Source organism: Prionailurus bengalensis, chromosome D4 (genome assembly GCF_016509475.1).
Source record: "Prionailurus bengalensis isolate Pbe53 chromosome D4, Fcat_Pben_1.1_paternal_pri, whole genome shotgun sequence".
Lineage (NCBI taxonomy): Eukaryota > Metazoa > Chordata > Mammalia > Carnivora > Felidae > Prionailurus > Prionailurus bengalensis.
In genome coordinates this window covers 55,379,272-55,399,387 of record NC_057359.1, presented here as the reverse complement: position 1 = coordinate 55,399,387, position 20,116 = coordinate 55,379,272, and the positions used below count along the sequence as shown (strand labels likewise).

General features: G+C 40.5%; 1 protein-coding gene across 3 annotated transcripts; it reads right to left on the bottom strand.

Annotated features, from left to right (window-relative positions):
- Positions 1-4,233: 4,233 nt before the first annotated feature.
- On the bottom strand, positions 4,234-15,309 carry DNAJA1 (DnaJ heat shock protein family (Hsp40) member A1). Of its 3 annotated transcripts, none has more exons than XM_043565552.1 (9): positions 14,685-15,309; positions 13,459-13,600; positions 13,107-13,284; positions 11,216-11,320; positions 9,874-10,101; positions 7,747-7,861; positions 5,965-6,080; positions 5,572-5,672; positions 4,234-4,610 (listed from the first exon to the last, which is right to left on the bottom strand). In XM_043565552.1, the coding sequence occupies exons 2-9, from the start codon at positions 13,588-13,590 to the stop codon at positions 4,392-4,394; spliced, it is 1,194 nt and encodes a 397-aa protein (XP_043421487.1). In that variant the 5' UTR covers positions 13,591-13,600; positions 14,685-15,309; the 3' UTR covers positions 4,234-4,391. The 3 variants fall into 3 exon arrangements, with proteins under 3 accessions (XP_043421487.1, XP_043421488.1, XP_043421489.1); XM_043565553.1 differs by lacking the exon at positions 14,685-15,309 and adding an exon at positions 14,501-14,530; XM_043565554.1 differs by lacking the exon at positions 14,685-15,309 and adding an exon at positions 14,107-14,125.
- Positions 15,310-20,116: the final 4,807 nt, after the last annotated feature.

Below are 20,116 nucleotides of genomic sequence, written 5' to 3'. Positions count from 1 at the left end.
CTGGACTGCTTTTTCACTTTACAAAGAGATGGCAGAGATCATGTTTGTTGGCCTCTTAACCAGTATCAACGGGAGAGGATAAGCAAATGGGAGTTTGATGGCAGTAACCAATGGCATACAGCAGTCCCTCATCTGGTTTCAGTTACATGCAGGCAACTGCGGCCCGAAAGCAGATGATCCTCCTCCTGACTTAGCATCAGAAAATCAAATGGAACCTAACAGCATGTCATAATGCTTTAATCATTCACCTCTCTTCATCTCATGTGGACATTTCATCTCACATCATCACAACGGTGAGTACAGTACTATTTTGAGACCACATTCACCTTTTATTACAGTATGTTCTTATAATTGTTCTATTTTTTCTATTAATCTTACTGTGCTAAATTTATAAGCATTATAGGTAGGTATGTATGTATAGGGAGAAACAGTGCATAGTGCTCAGGACTCTTCTAGGTTTCAGACCTCCACTGGGGGTCCTGGAACATATCCAAACTGTGTGGCAGGGTGGGGGCAGAGGTGGACACCCGCATTCTTACGAAAACATGTTCCATCAGGTAGCTAGGAAAGTAGGTACTCTGCTGCAGCCTACAGATACAACTGGTATTTGTCTCCAGCACTTACAACTTAAAATACACAGCAGTAAAGTTTCCTTCAGTAGGGTAAGGATATTTGCCCTATTCCCCATTCAGTTGTTAAATTTGTATTTCTGGGGGCACCTGGGTGGCTCAGTTAAGTGTCCAACCCTTGATTTCCACTCAGGTCATGAGTTTTGTGGGTTTGAGCCCTTCAGCAACTGGGCTATCAGCACAGAGCCTGTTTGGCTCTCTCTGCCCTTTCCCCATTGGTTTCTCTCAAAATAAAAAAATAAATTTGTGACTCTGGATACATTGAAATCTGAGGATGGGATTTCAAGGCAACCTTTCTTTAAATCTCAGGTACAATTATTTTCTTCAGTTGCTTTTCAACTTGTACTAAAAGCCCTTCCTTCCTATGTAAGCAGCCCTGTTTAATTCTCTGAATTACTCTTACGAAGTACAGCCTATTATGGTTTCCATAATACACATGAAGAAAGGGACTTCCAGAGGTTCCCATACCTTGTTCATGGAGCACACACTGAAAGCCAGGTGCAATTCCAAAGCTCAATTTCTTTATTCTTTGCATCTGGCTGTTAGCTGCTTCTCTTTAGGTCTGGGAACAGGCAAAGAATGCATGAATTGTGTCTCCACAATGCATTACAATTTATTTACCTAACCCGGCCACAGGAAGTGAGATGAGTAAAAGCACTGAATGACAACTGGGACTGCAGTTTTTACCGTTAACTTACTTGGGCCAGAGCAGTGGTTCTGTCATCCAGTAAATAAATCAAAGGTAAATTTTCAGGTCCTGTCCCTGACCTATGGAATCTGCAATCGTGGCACTGGGGCTCATCAACCTTACTGTTTTGAGATCCAGAACACTAGAGGGCAGTTTCTCCACTCCTAAAATGGATGTTTTGATTCTTGTTCTGCCTCACAAGGTTGTAGATATAACCCAGTTAAGTGGTAACTGTTCAGGACTTAAGAAACCCTTGAAAAGAGCATCTTTATTTTGCTGTAGCTTGTTAGCAGTTTCATTCACTGTATTTTTACACCCTACATTTTTCCCACATTATTTCAAAAAAGATATTGTGATGAAGTGTACATCTAAGCTGGGAAGCTCCCTGGTCTGAGCCTCAAACTTCTAACTGCAGTGTCAAAGGCTGCCATTATTGGACTTTCTCTTACCAATGCATTATCCTAGATGGTTAATAGGACTATGTCCCTATGTTGGTAGTGTTAAACTTTGGCTGTTGATAAACATCTTGGTGCTTAAGCTACTACACCCAGCTCCATGATGTTAAAATCCTGGCGTGGGGTGGGGGTGGGGCTCACGTTTTTAGTTTCCCAGGTATCTAAGTGTAGCCAAGGTTGAGAAGCAGTACCATATGCAGAAAAAGACCTGATGCTAATTTCACATACAGGAAGATCTGCCACCATGTTCCATTAGCACCCTCATGGGACATTCTTATTCCCTACAAGTATGAGTGGATGGGGAGGGCATCAGAGCAAGCATTAGTGCTAGGGCCAGGAACTCCACTTGTGTGGATGCACATGCATTCCTGTAGCAGACTTGGTCAGAGCTGTTAAGAGATGACCTTGGTCCAAGTTCTCAGGGGCAGCTTTTAAACTACAAACGGTTTCTGCCTTTCCTGGTTAACTATTTCCTTTTCAGATTTCTTTCTTTTATTTTTATACTGTATAATTCAGTAGCATTGCATTAATAACATTCACAACCTTGTAGAACCATCACTGTTTATCTAAAACTTTATCACAACCAATTAAGCATTAACCATTCATTCCTCTTCCCCCTAGCCCTTGGTAACTGGTGTATGAATTTGCCTTGATAGGTCATTTAAGTACACATACAATAATTTGTCCTGTCACACACGCACCATCACATTTTGTCTATTAGTTGGGTATGGGTTTGCTCCTCTTTGGCTACTGTGAATTTTACAGATAACACTGGCAACAAGTATCTCACTTAGCCAAGGAGTCAATTACTAACTGTAGGCTCTTTGAGAAACTGCTCAACTTTTACACCATTTTACATTCCTACCAATGAGGTACCGGGTTCCAATTTCTCCACGGTTTCACCTATTTTCATTTTGGATTAGTAGGTGTGAAGTAGTATTTCACTGTGGTTGTAATTTATAGTTGCCCTCAATGACTGATGTTAAACATGAGGATTTCAATTTTTTAAGATGTTATATGTATTACAACTCAGGGTTCTTTGGAGAAATTTAAGATTTCTGGTCATACTTTGTTGTGCTTTCCTGAGTACCTGGCATCATACCCAAACACAAGGGTAGCTGTATGGTACTGACTAAAAATGACAATCTAAAAATAACAGGTTATTAATTATTTCACTATGACAAACACTGCAAGTGTGAAAACTTTGTTTTAGTTTCTCCTTTTTAACTCAAATGTGCTCTATGAGGGGAACTTAGATGTGGGCCACTTCTGGAGAAATGTTTAACCTTACTGATTACAGGAGATGCAGCATAATCAGGATAAATGGGTAAAAACGTTCACATTTTCACACCAGTGTTTGCAAAGTTTTTAAAAACCCTTTTGGCTCATTACTTACCCCTCACCCACTTTCACTCCCCACCCTTGTTTAACATTCAACTATAGTTAAGTACCATTTTCAATTACCCATTTAACTAGTTAAATGACAAATTACCTATCTTAATTAATGAAAAGCCAATGCTTTTAATCTAGGGGAAAAAAAAGCCTGTAGTGACACACTGGAAATGCTTTGTAATCAGTATATTAAGGAGACATTCATACATTTCAAGAATTGCTTAATTCTGATATCCAGATTTAAGCTTGTGAACATGACTTTTAAACATACAATTAAAGCTATTCATCATAATTTGCTATACTACCAACATTAAATTACAGTTACTTCGGAGCGTAAGTTAAATTGTTTAAAGTAAGCCTGTAACATACCTAAAAAACACCTTCCTAGCTCATACATGCAAATTTACTTTTCTGTGTAAATATCTCTTCACTCTAAGTTACCCTGCTCCCGAAGTCACTACTCTGAAGCTTATCATGGTCCAAAGAGAAGGAAAAAGTGTAACCAGGACTGGTGTGTGTATGTGTGTGTGTGTGTGTGTGTGTGTGTGTGTGTGTGTACATATATATATATATATATATATAAATAAAATATATATATATATATAAAAAAAGATGGCACAGAAGGGAATGCAGTTCTACAAGTGCAAGCCCTCAAACAGCAGATTATGATAAACCCCTTCTTAAGTTGTCCTTTCCACCACTGATACCACAGGCCAAATTACACAGCATGCCATCTTTAAGTAACAGTTGAGGCAACAGAATAAATGCAGAAGCATCACAATGAATCCCACTTAATAGAACTACAGACCAACACTTCTCTACAAATTCTTTTTCAGATTGCCAATTAAACACAAGTTTCAACTTTATAGCTTAACAATTAAGGGTCATACACTGAAGTCAATACATTTACCTAGCATTTTCAGTCTAAACTAGTTCTTGTACATAGAGCTGAAATCAATTACAACATCGGGCCTCTAACAAATGCTAGGGGAGATTTTTTAAAAGTAGTTTTTACAAGTATTAAACTTATCTTGCACACTGAATTCATCATACATACAGGGCAAAGTCAGAGCTTTTATATTTTTTATTCTTCATTTAACTTTTAAAACACTACTATAGTTGAATATTAAAACAAAAACAATAATAGCAAGTAGTGAGCTATGATTATAGTCCTTCATTCGTTCACTACTGCATATAAAATGCCAGCAGTGTTCTTCACTGGCCCCATTAAGAGGTCTGACACTGAACACCTCCCCTAGGGTGATGTTCATCATCCTCATACGCTTCTCCATTGTAATGGCGCCTTCTTTCCTGATTTGGATCAAAGTCCACCAGTTCTACCTGGTCCATTTCATCAGTCTCTTCTACTTCCTTCCTCTCAGGTAGGAGCTTTTCCAGCAAAGACAGTTTATCAGGAGAGAGAAAGCCATTCTCAGGGAAGTTTACCTATAAAAAGAAATCTCCACTGTAAGTTCCATTTGATTTACTTAACCAAGTAGCTCCTTAGACATATTACCATTGACCCATTTTCCCCAGAAAAACACTTGAGAACATTATCTTTTGGTGAATCTGCCAATCCCAAGTTAGAACACATGTTCTAAAAGGCACAAAAACATCTAGCTAGTATAGCCTTAACTAGAATTTAAGGCATTAAAAAAACCCTCATCGGAGTAAAACTGCACTGTGATGATTATGGTTCTATTCAGCCAATGTAAGAACCCACACTAAAACATACTAATTCCTTGTAACAGAATTTAAACAAAGCTATTCATCCTCACAAAAGCAGTCTTTCTTTTCCCAAAAATGTTTAAGTTTCTTTTTTTTTTTTTTTTTTGACCGTCACAACAAAGTTTATTACAATGAGAGGCAAGGCCAACCGATCAGGACCGACACTCTTGACCAGAGTGCGGTCTAAGTTTCTTAAAAAGTATACTTTTGAGACAGAGCATGAGTAGGGGAGGGGCAGAGAGACAGGGAGACAGAATCCGAAGCAGGCTTCAGGCTGAGCTGTCAGCAGAGCCCAATATGGGGCTCGACCAATCAACTGCGACATCATGATCTGAGCTGAAGTCGGACACTTAACCGACCAAGCCACCCAGGCAACCCCAAAAATGTTTTTAATAAAAGCTGTATTTGTTGGTCAAGGGCCAATTTAAGATTGAAAAAAAATGGTTGGGGGTTGCTTTATGAACCATCCTTTAACCAAGCACTGTAGTATTTTGCCAAAAACTCACAATGGCTAAGTACTTCTGCTGAACTAAATATAAGATCCTAATTATAGCCTTGTGTTAGCTCATTTCTTCCTGAACAAGAGACTATAATGTGCTTTACCATCCAGAAATGTAATTCTGTTATATTTTAATAAGCTAATCATTGTCAAGTATTCCCAGGCTACTTTATAGCTTACCTTAAATTCGATGATTAGGCGACCCTTTTCGTATGGTCTACGATAAATTGGCATGCCTTCATTCAGCACACACTTGATATCTCCATGCTTGACAATCTGACCTAAAAACATAGAAGCCAAGTTTTATTAAATACAGTCACATTTTTATGAGGCGGGGAAAATAAAGAGTAATGTCCTAGCTCACTGACAGGAATAAATATATGTGAAGCAATCCAATTACCTTTCAGTTTTTAGGGGCTTCCTTAAGAAACCCAATTACCATACAATTTCAGCTCAGCTCAGGGAGAGACTTAACTGAACAAGTAATTATACTAGTTTTCTCAGTGCCTATATACTAGCTAGCAGCAGACCGCGAAAATACTCTAACAGACAAGCTCATCTAAGTTATCATACCTGGATGAGAGGTAATGACAATGGTTCTGTTGTCTAGAGTAGATATTGGCTTTTGAAAGCCGCACAGTGCTTCAACCAGCTGTATGTCCATACACATGAAAAGATCCTCTCCTCGCCTGTTATCAACATAAATATGACATACACTCAATTCTCTCAAATCACCAGTGATTAGAAGTACCACAATAGGCAAATCCATTTTTTTTTTTTTCCAACGTTTATTTATTTTTGGGATGGAGAGAGACAGAGCATGAACGGGGGAGGGGCAGAGAGAGGGAGACACAGAATTGGAAACAGGCTCCAGGCTCTGAGCCATCAGCCCAGAGCCTGACGCGGGGCTCGAACTCACAGAGCGCGAGATCGTGACCTGGCTGAAGTTGGACGCTTAACCGACTGCGCCACCCAGGCGCCCCGGCAAATCCGTTTTCTTAACAGCAAGCAAGGGTATCTTTCACAAAAAAAAAGTCCTTTCTCTCCCAATTCTCAAAACAGCTGTGATCTAGAAACAGCAACCCTGCCAACCATTTCCTGGGTAAGAATTTAGAATCTTTCCACTCATTCTAGGTAGCCTCTACTACTTATCCCCATTACCTAATTTTAAATCTGGTTTCTTAACAAGGGGAAAAAAAATTTTCCCACAACAGTGCAGCTTAAAAAAAAAAAAAAAAAGTGCTGATATTAAGAAGGAAAGGACATAGTGTGAGGCAGAACAGACTCCCAACTGGGTCCTGGATTTAGGTTCTGTGAAATTAAATAATGGGGATGACCAATTCCAAATGATAAAAGAATTTTTTACTGACCTACATGAATTACTAATATAGTGCTTTGCATTATTATGAAATACTTTTTGTATTTTATATAGCCCACTTACTCCTTGTGCTTAAGACTTTCTTTTCCAGTTCATATTAGTAAAATAACTTATCCACAGAGTACTCTCCAAATAAAACTTGTAGATTCAGGGGTGCCTGGGTGGCTCCGTTGGTTAAGCATCTGACTCTTGATTTCAGCTCAGGTCAACAGTTTCTGAGTTCGAGCCCCACATCGGGCTCTGTGGTGACAGCACAGACCCTGCTTAGGATTGTTTCCCCCCTCTCTCAAAAGCAAGCATTAAACACAAACAAAACTAGTAGATTCACCTCAAATGACCCCATCAAAATCCTGACTTTGATAGCATTTCCCATTATTTAAGACACTTATAGGAATGTTCTTTTTCACTAACTCAAAACCAGTTCCTTCATGTCATTCCGAACAGATTTATAGGATCCCTACTCTCGTCCAAAGCTTTAAATTAGCAATGGCTATATATTTAACACATGGGTTAACAAATCCTTATTCTTAACTGTAAGAGCATAAACAGTATCATTTCACAGCAACAGACCTCAATTTATATACTAATTTAGTTTTCTACAGAGAAGTTTCTATACATTTATTTACAATTAAAAGCAACTCAACTTACCACAAACTCTGGACTAAAAGGGGCAAAAGGTTTAGGTCATTTCAAATTAACTGCTTACACAAAGACTATTTATATTCATACAAAACACTTCTTTAAAAAAAGCATATCCTTTAGGTAACGATTTACCTAAATTTACCCGAAAACCAAAATCTGATCTTTTTTTGTTTGTAGCCTACTGAAACAATGGCTAACAGCCTTTTAGAAAAGATACCACATATAACCTAACTCTACTACACTTTTCTACAGTATTTCCAGTAAGTTTTTAGAGTAACGAAAAGCACATTTAAAAAAATGCAATTTGTCAGTTTGAGTAATTGGTAAGTTTTTACCTAGTAAAAACAGCATGGTCCTTCTGATCTAAAACAATGATAATATCTCCTGGTTCCAGTCCAGGTTCTTGGTCTCCTTCACCATGGAATGTTATCTTCTGGCCATCTTTCATGCCTAAAAACAAAAGATTAGTTTTACACTCTTATTTAACATCCAACTAATGTCAGAATCTTTATTAAGAAATTGTTGCATGTTTGTGTATGCCTGAAAAAAATGCTCAAGTCTTTGTGGATGCTAAATTTACCGAAATGACTAAGAATGCCCACATGATTCAATCAGGCCATTTTTTTTACTGAAGAAAGTGATCACAGAGGAGAACACAAACCATAGACGCAAACCCACGTGAGGCTCCAAATCTCAGAGCTGCTATTTACTGCTAGCTGGATTACCCTGGGGAAGCAAGTTGCATAACATTCCAAAATAAATACCAACTTTCCCAGACACCTACCTCATCAGGACTGTTTCGAGGATTAAATAAAAAGGCCCATGCTGCCACCAAATCAGTTAACTGGCAAACATAACCATAATAATTAACAATAAACATTACTTATATCCAGCTTGTCTCCTGAACCAATCACTGAGGGGACCCAAACAAGAGCCACTGTTTTACATATTATGAAAGATATGAAACCCCTATTATGTAGCCAAAACTAATGAATATCCATCAAACTAGATCCAGCAGATCATTTCATGACTAATCCTTCATGTATTATAGTACCTTCACCCATGTTCCCCCCTCCATTTAAAAAAAATTCTTTTCAGTGCTTATTTTTTTTTTTTTTTTAAATTTTTTTTCAACGTTTATTTATTTTTGGGACAGAGAGAGACAGAGCATGAACGGGGGAGGGGCAGAGAGAGAGGGAGACACAGAATCGGAAACAGGCTCCAGGCTCTGAGCCATCAGCCCAGAGCCCGACGCGGGGCTCGAACTCACGGACCGCGAGATCGTGACCTGGCTGAAGTCGGACGCTTAACCGACTGCGCCACCCAGGCGCCCCTTCAGTGCTTATTTTTGAGACAGAACATGAGCAGGGGAGGGGGCAGAGAGAGAGGGAGACACAGAATCTGAAGCAGGCTCCTGGCTCTGAGCTGTCAGCAGAGCCAGATGCGGGGACATGGGGCTCGAACTCACGATTCGAACTGTAAGAGATCATGACCTGAAGGAAAACGGATGCTTAACTGACTGAGCCACTCAGACACCCTTCCCCCAATCCCTTTTTGAAGCAAAATCTAAATACGTGAGGATGTATCTCTAAAAAACTAAGAACTTAAACCACAATACCAGTATTACATAGAAGAAAAGGAACAGTTTGTCTTTATTCTTGAGGCCAAGTTGCTGTCTTGTTACAGCAGTGAAGCAATTCAACTGTACTTGGTTTTGCTCGATGTTCCACTACTGTAAAAAGCATGGATAAAAGCAGCAAATATGGCTTCACTTACAACTAATGCTCTCCTAAAAACACTGTTGGTAGCAAAAGGGATGTTCTATCAAAGCAAAAAAATCCAAACCTGACTACACATGGACCAACTGAGAGAGGAAAAGTGAAAGGAGGGCAGTACCATAAATCACACAAAACAACATTACAGAGGCATAAGTTAATGCAGATTTACGTAGTAATATGGAATGAGGTTCATATGATCAACAATTCCGTATTAGTATGCACATTATGTAATAGTTTCATTTTAAATTAGCCATGTCTGAAAGACATTGCTACATATTCATAAGTTCTTGTTTACCAGTTAAAACATGTTCATTAGTTTAGAACAATTTCAAGAAAATAGGAGACCCCCTGAATTCTTTACCTAAACCCCCCTATCCTTAAAAGAAGGCACATCCTGGAGTGCCTGGTTGGTTCAGTCAGTGGAACCCATGACTCAATCTTAGGGTTGTCAAGTTTGAGCCCCACTGGTAAGTGTAGAGAATACTTAAAATCTTTACCAAAAAAAAAAAAAAAAAAAAAAAAAAAAGGCATATCCTTTAATCTAGCAGTTCCCAAGGAAATCGTTATTTCAGTTACAAGTGGAAGATCTAATGATTTAATAGAAGAAAATTAAGTTTAGAACACTATTCAATCATTTGCTGATACCAGTGTTCTATCAAAATAAGAAAGTGACTCAGAACTCACCTTTGTCAATATGAACTTCTAGAATCTTCTTTTCTCGAACTATCTTCCTTCCGTTGCAGCTTTTACATCTATCTTTAGGACTGATTCGTTCCCCATGGCCCTGGCACTCCATGCACACAGATTGAATTTGCTGAACCATTCCAGGTCCTATCTGATGAATTCTTATTTGCATTCCAGTACCTCGGCAATTGGGACAACATTCTACCGCTCCTTTCTTACCACCTCGGCCTAAACAGTTTAAAAAGAAATGTTGGAATTTAGTATTGGATATGATGAATGTTTTAATATTAATCAAAGTTCTTAAACACTACATTCAGTTTCCAAGGTTTGATGGAATGCTGTCCTAAAAATCTACAATTCAGCCTTTTTATATTTCACAAAATATAGCCACCACCAGCTTCAGTTAATAGATAACATTTTTACTGTCTTTCCAAAGAACCATTTCAGATTTAAAAAAAAAATTTTTTTGTTAATGTTTATGTTTGAGATAGAGACAGAACATGAATGGGGGAGGGTCAGAGACAGAGGGAGACACAGAATCTGAAGCAGGCTCCAGGCTCTGAGCTGTCAGCCCAGAGTCCGATGCAGGGCTCGAACTCACGGACCGTGAAATGACCTGAGCTGAAGTCGGACGCTTAACCGACTGAGCCACCCAGGCGCCCCCAGATTTTTGTTTTAAACATGTGCTCCCAAAGCACAATTTTTAGGAATACTTTATCTGTGAGATGAGAACATTTTAAAGCATGTATTCTCTTTAGAAAATACCTTTATTTCAAACAAATAACTTAAAATTACATGTTCTCACCCAGAAACTGGTCTAAACAGTTAAGTGTCCAAAAAAGAAGACACTGTTTAAACCATTATTACAAATCAGGGAAGCCATTAGAATGACATAAGAGTTTTAAAGAGAACAGAAGTGTTCAACTCTGAATAATGTTGAGGAAAAAAAAGACACCACAAATTAGATTGATTCCAACTGTATTTAAAACATACAAGGGGCCCCTGAGTGGCTTAGTTGGTTAAGGTCCAACTTCAGCTCAGGTCATGATCTCATGTTTCAGGAGTTCAAGCCCCACATCAGGCTCTGTGCTGTCACAGCAGAGCCTGCTTCGGATCCTGTCTCCCTTTCTCCTTGCACCCCTCCCATCCATAATAAACAAACGTTAAAAAAAAAAAAAAAAAAGGAATAAAACACACACGTGGAAAAAGGTGGTGGATTCAGGAGGTTTTCTTCATACTTGTACTCTCCAAGATTTAGGTAGAGTACTGTCAGTTTTATTTATCTAGAAGAGCTTTGGTCTCATTTTCACTTATAGTAAAGGTGTGAAAAGACCATACATACCTTCACATTTGTCGCAAATCACATTCTTTTGCAGAGCTAGTTTTCTTGTTGCACCATTATATAAATCTTCTAAGGTTACAGAGAGCTGATGCACAACATTTTTACCTAGAATAAATGACAGCTCGTTAAAAATCTAAGAAATTTCTTATGTTTGTGTTCATTGCACTTTAAAAATAGTAAAGAATAATGAAAGACTAGTCTCACAGGACACATCTGTTGAGCACCTATCACATACATAGAAGTTGGCCACATTATCACACATGATCCACGAACTATGATGTGATTTCAGTTGAGGAAAACTGGGTGACATTGAATAATCTGCCTGAGGACATATTTGTGACCATCTTATAAACCATGCTAATCAAAAACCTCAACTGCAAAATCACTTGGGAAATCCATGTTATTTAAATAGGTTTCACAATAAATTAATCCAAACTGCATTTCTGTACTAATATACTCTAAACCTTTCACTTAGTATGGTATTGAACATGGCCAACCATTTCTTCATCCAAAAATCCTTCAGCACACTGAGTTCCAACTAAGCAAAATTCGCCAGGAAAGCAGACATATTTATTCAGTCTCTACAGAAGGCTATTAATTTCCACTTCTTTCTGAAGTGTGGCATATTTACTTTTGGGGCAACAGTAGTTAAAGACTGTATTTCTCAGACAGTCCTATTCAATACGCCTACAACAGTAGAAACATTTTATATCCATGATATCTAATACAGTAGCCACTAATCACGTGTAGCTATTTAGCACCTAAGAATGGCTACTATAAAGAAATTTATTTAAATGTGGCCAGTGGCTATAAAGCAGTGCCATATCTCACCTTAAAATGTGAAATGGAAAAGAGATTGCATAAGGATACAAAGACTACAAAGAAGTCACTTGCCAATAGTTAATTAGTAAGTTCCTAGCTAATGATTCTTCCACAATGACTTTTATCCACCAGGAATGAGTACTGCCTTAAGCCTCAGTGAAAAACCTCCCTCACTCTTATCTGCAGAGCATGCCTAAAGAGTATTTTTACTTTCCAATGAAGCACCATTAACTGTATCCTTTTCCTCCTAGCTCCACCTTTGGTTCTGTATCAAATACAGGTCCATGTAGTTGATTCTGGCATGCTAAAAACTGCCCTTCTTTACCCTTTATAGATTTGAGACTACAGAGAAGGGAGAGCAAACAATTCCTGAAGTGTGACTTATCCTCCAGTTTCAAGACCAAAAAACCTTTTTATGGGAGTCAGACTTTGCTAGTCCATTCCTTAAAAAAATTAAAAAAAAAAAAAAACAAAAAAAACACCCCAGCTGTTTTTCTGTGTGACAAATCATCCTAAGTAATTAACTTTGATTACAAATTGTTTTAAGTTCCTTAACTACATTTTTGTTAAATGTTAGGGGTACATATTTTAAAATATTTTAAATTGAAGCGAGATTAAACAGACTGTAAGCTATTGGGACATAATAAAAGCTAATCCTGACTCTGATGCCTTGCTACACATGACCCTGAGGAAATTTTAAATTTCTGCACTTTAACTCACTTTGAACAAGGCCACCACCTCCAACTGGGCTGAAGGGTGGGGGAGGGGTCAAATATCTCTAAAAAGGGTTTTGAATACTATGTTCCTATACTCTATTCCTTTACCTAAGGGTTGCTAACCTTCCAAATGTCATACATATTGGAGAACTTTACAAGCACTTGTTAGAACTTGATTGACTTAGCTGTTTTTGGTTACCTCTCACTTTAAAAAATTACATCAAAGTGGCAGTTTGTCAGTTTGCAACTTTATACCAACATGTAAACAAGCATTTCAAACAGATGATTTCTCAAGAATTTACTTTCACAAAGGGCTACTTTAATTTGCTGCATGTGGACTAGGTTATTCTTACCTCTCCTCTCTCTCTGCATCCTTCCTCCTCCTCCAAAAAACATATCAAAGATGTCCATGGGGGAGCCAAAACCACCACCTGCTCCACCTTCTTTAATTGCCTGTTCTCCTCCTTTGTCATATAATTCCCTTTTCTTCGCATCAGAGAGAACTTCATAAGCTTGAGAAATCTGTTTAAACTGTTTGAGAGAAAGAAAATTTCCCTTCAGAAAAAAAGTGCTGCAAAAACAATCACTGTATTACACATACTCATTGTCAGACTGCAATGGAAATAGTATATACCTGGCAAAGAATTACACAGCTACATTTAAGACTGAACACATAAAAAAAAAAAGTAGGAGTACATCACTTACCTTCTCTCCTTCATTTGGATTCTTGTCAGGGTGGTACTTCAAAGCCAATTTCCTGTAAGCCTTTTTCAATTCTTCCTGGGTGGCATTGGGTTTGACCCCCAAAACATCATAGTAAGTAGTTTCTTTCACCATTTTCTACAGCCTGAAATAAAATGCAATTTTAACTTTCAACTATTAATTAGGAAAAGTCAGAATTAAGGCAGAGAAATCTTCTCTTTCCCAAATCTGATAGAACACTACCTTCCCTAACCTTCAGAGAAGGTAACAAATCCTTTGGTAATTCAGCGATAAATTCTTACTAAATATCAGCTAGTAATTATCAGGGAATAATTCACAGGCCTTTCTCTGTAGCAGCTGGTCCCCACTCTCCCACAGGAAAGCTCCATACTTAACGCCACTATTATCCGGATTCTTCCTGTTTCTCTTTCCCAGTATGACAGCAGTAATCAAAAAGAGCACCAATAGGCTCAGTTCTTACGTTATCCTTATCTTCCGGTAAATCGGATAAGCCCTACACTCCCTAGATAAAAAAACATTTGGACACGAGGGAGGAGGGAAAGGAGTGGTTTATGAAACTGATTTTAAGCCACCACAAAGCGAGCTCTCCCCCCGGCAATCTTAAGGGTGTTTCTCAATCAAAGAACTTATAGCATCTCTACTTTCACTACCGAACACCTCTCGCCCCCAGGAGTCAGCGTAGTTTCCATGGTGTTAGGTTGCCCCCTACGTTAGGTACAGACCGTTACGGTTTTCTTCCTCCCACCTGGGACCGAAGGGGTGGGAGAACCCCAGCCAGCCCTCAACAAAGAGGAGCTCGGAGAAGCGACCGCAGCCTCCGCCCCGCTCCCTCCGCAGCCCCTCGCCCCCTGGCTCCTTCCGCGCGTGCGCGAATGGTCGCCCACCCCCAGCAAGCCGGAGCAGAGGGGACGCGGGGGCGCGCACGGAAGGGGGGTCGATTGGAAAGCTGAGGGCTCCAAGTCCTTGGGGACCTCGGGCTAAATAGAGTGGAAAATGCTTCAGGAAACATCTCGAGCCCACTCACCGCGTGCGGAAGACTGCTGCGGCAACACACCAGCCCTCCCAAAAAGAAAATCGTGAATACAGGAACCGACAACCCTCCCGCCCACGCGGAGTCAACCGCCTCCGACCGCGGCTCCATCCGGCTTCCCCGTGCCGACAATGGCGCCGGCCTTGGGACGAGAGGAAGCGCGAGAGCTGAAACTCACCGGTGAGGGGGCCGAGGCCGGTGTGGGGGAGCGGGAAGGAGCGCGTTGCTGGGCGCAGCTCGGGCAGCAGCCGCTCCTCCGCTTTTCAGCGAGCGTTCTGGAAAGTTCCGCCCGGCGCGCCGCAGCCGTCGTCTTTTGTAGCCGAGTCCTGGCGCGTCACTCGACGGAAGTCCCGCCCCTTTCGCCGCTGCCACCGCCCCGCGGTTACCTAGGCAACGGCGCGGGGGCGCTCGGACTGGGAGGAGCTGTGCCGAAGGGCCTTGTGGGGGTGGGCGCAAGCCTTGGTTCCTGGCGCTCGTAGAACTTTCTGGAGTTCCTTCCTCCACCCAGTGGGCCGGGGAGCGCGGAAGTCTTGGGCGGGAGCGGGGATTGCTCAGGAGTGGTGCAGTACCCGGCCAATTCCGGAATCCCAAATTCGCGGGGCCGTGGCTGCGGCCTGTGATGGCGTGGAGGGCTTGGGAACAGAGCCCCGTGAGGGAGCTGAGTTCGGACCGAGAACCTCTCAGAACAAAGCCCTCCCTTCCTCCTCCCCGCCGGCCCCTCTTTTGCCTCTTTGGGCGTCTCTAACTGGCTTTGTTCCTCAGCCTTGAGATTCTGGAAGCCCGCTGGGGAAGAAATGCCGAGCAAAGGGGTTTGGGCTTGTTCTGGGCAACCTCACAGGCCTTGGATCTTGCTCCTTTTTACGCGTAGTCCGTGGCCTTGTAATCCATCAAGTTGCAAGTGGGAGGAGTTCTTTGTGAAAGTCCTGGCCCCTGTACACATGTTATTTGCCTTGGCCCTGGCTGTGTCCTACACGTTGGACACAGGGAAATGTTTGAAATGCCTTGGTGCAAACTTAGGACCTTGGACTCCTGGCCTGGCATTCACCCTGTTGGCTAGCGAGGGGCAGCAAGCGTGGCTAACAAGTCGTTTTAATTGACCTAAATTTTAAACCCTACCAGTCTGCAAACTTGGGTTTACAGTCTGTAGAGTGAGTATATGCGCTTTCAAATGAGTCCAGGGGGCATAATGGAAAACGGAGTCTGTTATATTCAGTAATCCCAAACATCGGAGTATCTACAACCAAAGAAGATGGAGATGCAAAGATGAAACCTGGTTCATGTTGCGTAGACTTTAGTGGGGAACCGGACATGTCAATGGACTTAAGGGAACCACAAAATAGAGGTCAGCAGGGGAGAGAGACTCCTATATAAAATCTGATGGAACAGGGAAAGCGTCCATGGGAAAGTAGCAGTTGAGCTGAGTTTTAAAGAAGGGAGAAGAGCTTTCCCAGCAAAGGACAAAGCACAAGGGAAGGCTAAGGGGTGAAAGAATGTGATGCTTCTTGGAAATTGCAAGTAATTGGATACTGCCAGAGCTAAGGTTGCTGGTGGCCGGAGGCTAGTCTTCAGAGCTATTTGGGGGAACACCCTTTTGATGTATCTTGCTAAGCGGAGGATTTTGAACTTTACTCTGGCGGCCTCCTGATACGTACCTTTTCAGACTTAATAACTCTTTTGTTTAAACTGGGCACCCAGTCACACCAAACTACCTGCTGTTTTCCAAAAACGCTTTACTTCTCTGTGCTTTTGCTCTGGCTGACAAGACCTAATCTTTTTTTTTTTTTTTTTAATGTTTCTCTTTGAGAGAGAGACCCAGAGCATGAGTGGGGGAGGGTCGGAGGGGCGGGGGGAGACACCGAATCTGAAGCAGGCTTTAGGCTCTGAGCTGTCAGCACAGAGCCCCACGCAGGGCACAAACCCAGGAACCATGAGATCATGACCTGAGCCCATGTCAGATGCTTAACCGACTGAGCCACCCAGGTGCCCCTGACAAGACCTAATCTTTAGGTCTTGTCATTACCTTCTCGATTTATCAGCTCTGGTATAAACTTTTTTATTTTAACCACCACTTGTTAAAAGTCTAATACTGCCAGGCAGAGTACTAGGGTTTGGTAATATAAAGATCATTTAAATTATGTTCCCTGCCTTCAAGAATCTCATCACACAAAAAACGACGAATTGTGTTATAAAGGAGTATTGAGGTGCTGAACTTTGCACCATGCAGATGGGTATCCCAGATCAAGAGACCAGCAAGTGTAAAAATATGAACAACTAATAGAGAACAGTAACAATAAATTTTGTTCATATGTTTTGAGGTGTTTTCGTTCTAAAATTCCGACTTTACCATGGCATAAACTATGCGTTTGTCAATCTAACATTGGTTAAGCATATAAGTAGAGTATATATATTAAATCACTTTGAGTTTCCCCAATAAATAGTACTAAGTCTAGTGTTTCTTAAATATTACTGTATTTAGTATTTCCTTTAGCCTCAGGAATTCAGTTGAAATTCCCACAACTTTGAGAAAGATGGAAGTCAACGTAAGGCTATAAAATGTGATATTGAAAATTCTTCTAAAACCTGCAAGCGAAGTGAGCTAAATTCTTTATTAAGAATAAAATAGGGGCCCCTGGGTGGCTCAGTCGGTTGAGCGTCTGACTTCGGCTCAGGTCATGATCTGACAGTTCATGAGTTTGAGCCCCGCGTCAGGCTCTGTGCTGACAGCTCAGAGCCTGGAGCCTGCTTCCCATTCTGTGTCTCCCTCTCTCTCTGCCCCTGTCCTGCTCTCCCCGCCCCCCCCCCCATGCTCTGTCTCTCTTTCCTTCAAAAATAAATAAAAACATTTTAAAAAATTTTTTAAAAAAGGGGGTATAAAAGTTGGTTTTAAGAAAAGGAAAACTATGTGCTTGTTTGCTTGTATGTGTATAGAATATTTCTCAAGGATATCCCAAAACTTGTCATATGGTTGCCTTTGGGGAGAGGAGAATGGGAGGGAGATATTTCACAATCTACCATTTTGTAACTTTGGAATGTTTATTTGTAGTATTTATTTTAAAAAATTAAACTTAGGGGGTGCCTGGGTGGCTTAGTTGGTTAAGTGTCCAACTCTTGATTTTGGTTCAGGCCATAATCTCATAGTTTTGTGAGTTTGAGCCCCATGTCCATGCAGAGACTGCTTGGGATTTTCTATTTTTTTTTCTCTCTCTCTGCCCCTCCACTGCTTGAGTTTTGTCTCTCAAAATAAATAAACAAACTTAAAAAAATTTAAAAAGTGTAAAATTCTCTCCTGTCAACTGAAGCTTTGAACTAGTAATTTGTCACCCCAGTAGCAAAGTTGGGTAATTCTTGGTGGCCTTAAAACTGTCATCACATATGTTCTAATATTTTTCCTTCATAGAAACTTAATGATGCTAAAAATATGTCCTGCGGCATCTGGTGTCTCATTTGGTTAAGTGTTTGACTCTTGGTTTCAGTTCAGATCGTGATCTTGAGGTTTGTGAGTTTGAGCCCCTCATTGGGTTCTGAGCTGACAGTGCAGAGTCCGCTTGTGGTTCTCTCTGTCTCCTCTCTCTGCTCCTCCCCTGCTCATGTGCTCTGTTTCTCTCTCTCTCTCAAAATAAATAAACTTTAAAAAATTAATGAAAAAATAAAAATGTCTTCATGAAAAATCTAGCTTTTCAGTAAAAGAACTCAGCACTTTTAAGCATTCTTATTTACATAAAATAATATGAAAAGATTAGCAGTAAGTTAGTATGTGAGTTTTTTTGGTAAAGACATGGTATATCATACATGCTATTTGCAACTTGTACTTTTCACTTAATTTGTCATCGTGTCAGAATAAATAATTAATTTTTAAAAATGTATTTGTTTTTTGAGAGAACATGTGTGCACACATTCGCATGCAGTCAGGGGGAGAGACAGAAGGAGAAGGAGGGAGACAGTCTTAAGCAGGCTCCATGCTGAGTGAGGAGCCCAATGCAGGGCTTCATCTCACAACCATCAGACCATGACCTGAGCAGTAGTGGAGTCAGACGCTTAACTGACTGAGCCACCCAGGAGTCCCTTACCTTGTTATTTTTATTTTATTTATTTATTTTTTTATTTTTTTAAAGTTTATTTATTTTTGACAGAGACAGAGTGCAAGCATGAACAGGGGAGGGGCAGCGAGAGAGGGAGACACAGAATCCGAAGCAGGCTTCAGGCTCCAAGCTATCAGCACAGAGCCCGATGCGGGGCTCGAACTCACGAATCATGAGATCGTGACCTGGGCCGAAGTTGGACGCTTAACTGACTGAGCCACCCAGGCGCCCCTTGTTATTTTCCATGACTTCTTAGTATATAGTATGCAGGCACTATAATTTAACTATTCCCCTACTGATTAACATTTTGGCAATTTCCAGTGTTTTATAAACAGTGCTGCTGAGAAATTCTCAAATATAGCTTTGGACACTCATGCCAGTATTGCTGTGAGATGGACATCTAGAATGGAAATTGGTGGGTCAACGTAAATGCGGGTTTAAAATTGTAATAAGTAAGTATGCTTTTCCTCTTTTGGTTTTTGCCTTTCTTTTCTTTTCTTTCTCCCTCCCTCTCCCCACTCCTTCATTTGTTATGTTTAGGAAGCTTTCACCAATCCAACATTATAAATGTATTCTCCCAGGTTTTCTTCTAGTTCTTTCATGGTTCCGGTTTTTACACTTAAGTCTTCATTCTATCTGGAATTGATTTTGGTGTAAACTGCGGGGATTACTTATTTGTAAGTAACTGAATTTTATATTTCTTCAAATAGTGAACTAGTTTTTCTGTTTTTTTTTTTCCTTAATGTTTATTTTTGCAGGCACAAGTTGGGGGAGGGGCAGAGACAATCCCAAGTAGTCTCTGTACTTTTGGTGCAGAGGTCAATGTGGGGCTTGATCTCACAAACCGTGAGATCATGACCTGAGCCAAAATCAAGAGTCAGACACTTAACCACTTGAGCCACCCAGGCACCCCTTGATCATTTCTTCTTGAAGTTGTTACTAAACATTGTCTTTTTGTTGTTATCATGAATGGTCTCTTGTTTTATTATTATAATTTATTTCAGTGGGATGCTTCATAACTTTCCATAACCATGTGACCAGGATACAGGTATTCAAGGAGGTAGCTGGCGATAGCTAGAGGCATGGCAGAAGCCAAGTCATTAGGGCTTGAGCACTATGCTAGTAGTTTGAAATTCATCTTGAAAAAATACTGGAGGATCCTAGGGAGGATGGTGATATAACCTCTAAGATCTGACTTTTTTCTTTCTGAGTGCCTGTCAGGCACTGTGCTAAATTTTCCACAAATATTGTCATATTTTAATCCTTACAGCAACCCCATTTTTATAGATGACTTGATCATATTTACATTTTAGAACAATCATTTGGGTGCTAATGTGAAAGAAGGATTCTTAGAAAACTTTTATGGTGAGAGAGAAGATGAGAAGTGTTGAGGCCTAAGTGATAGAAATGGAGAGAGAGAGAACTAGAAACAGAAACATAGAGGTGGAATCTGCAGGTCATGGTAACTAGAAGCAGAGATGAGGGAGAAGGAATCATGGCTGACTTCCAACTTTCTGGCCTGAGCAACAGG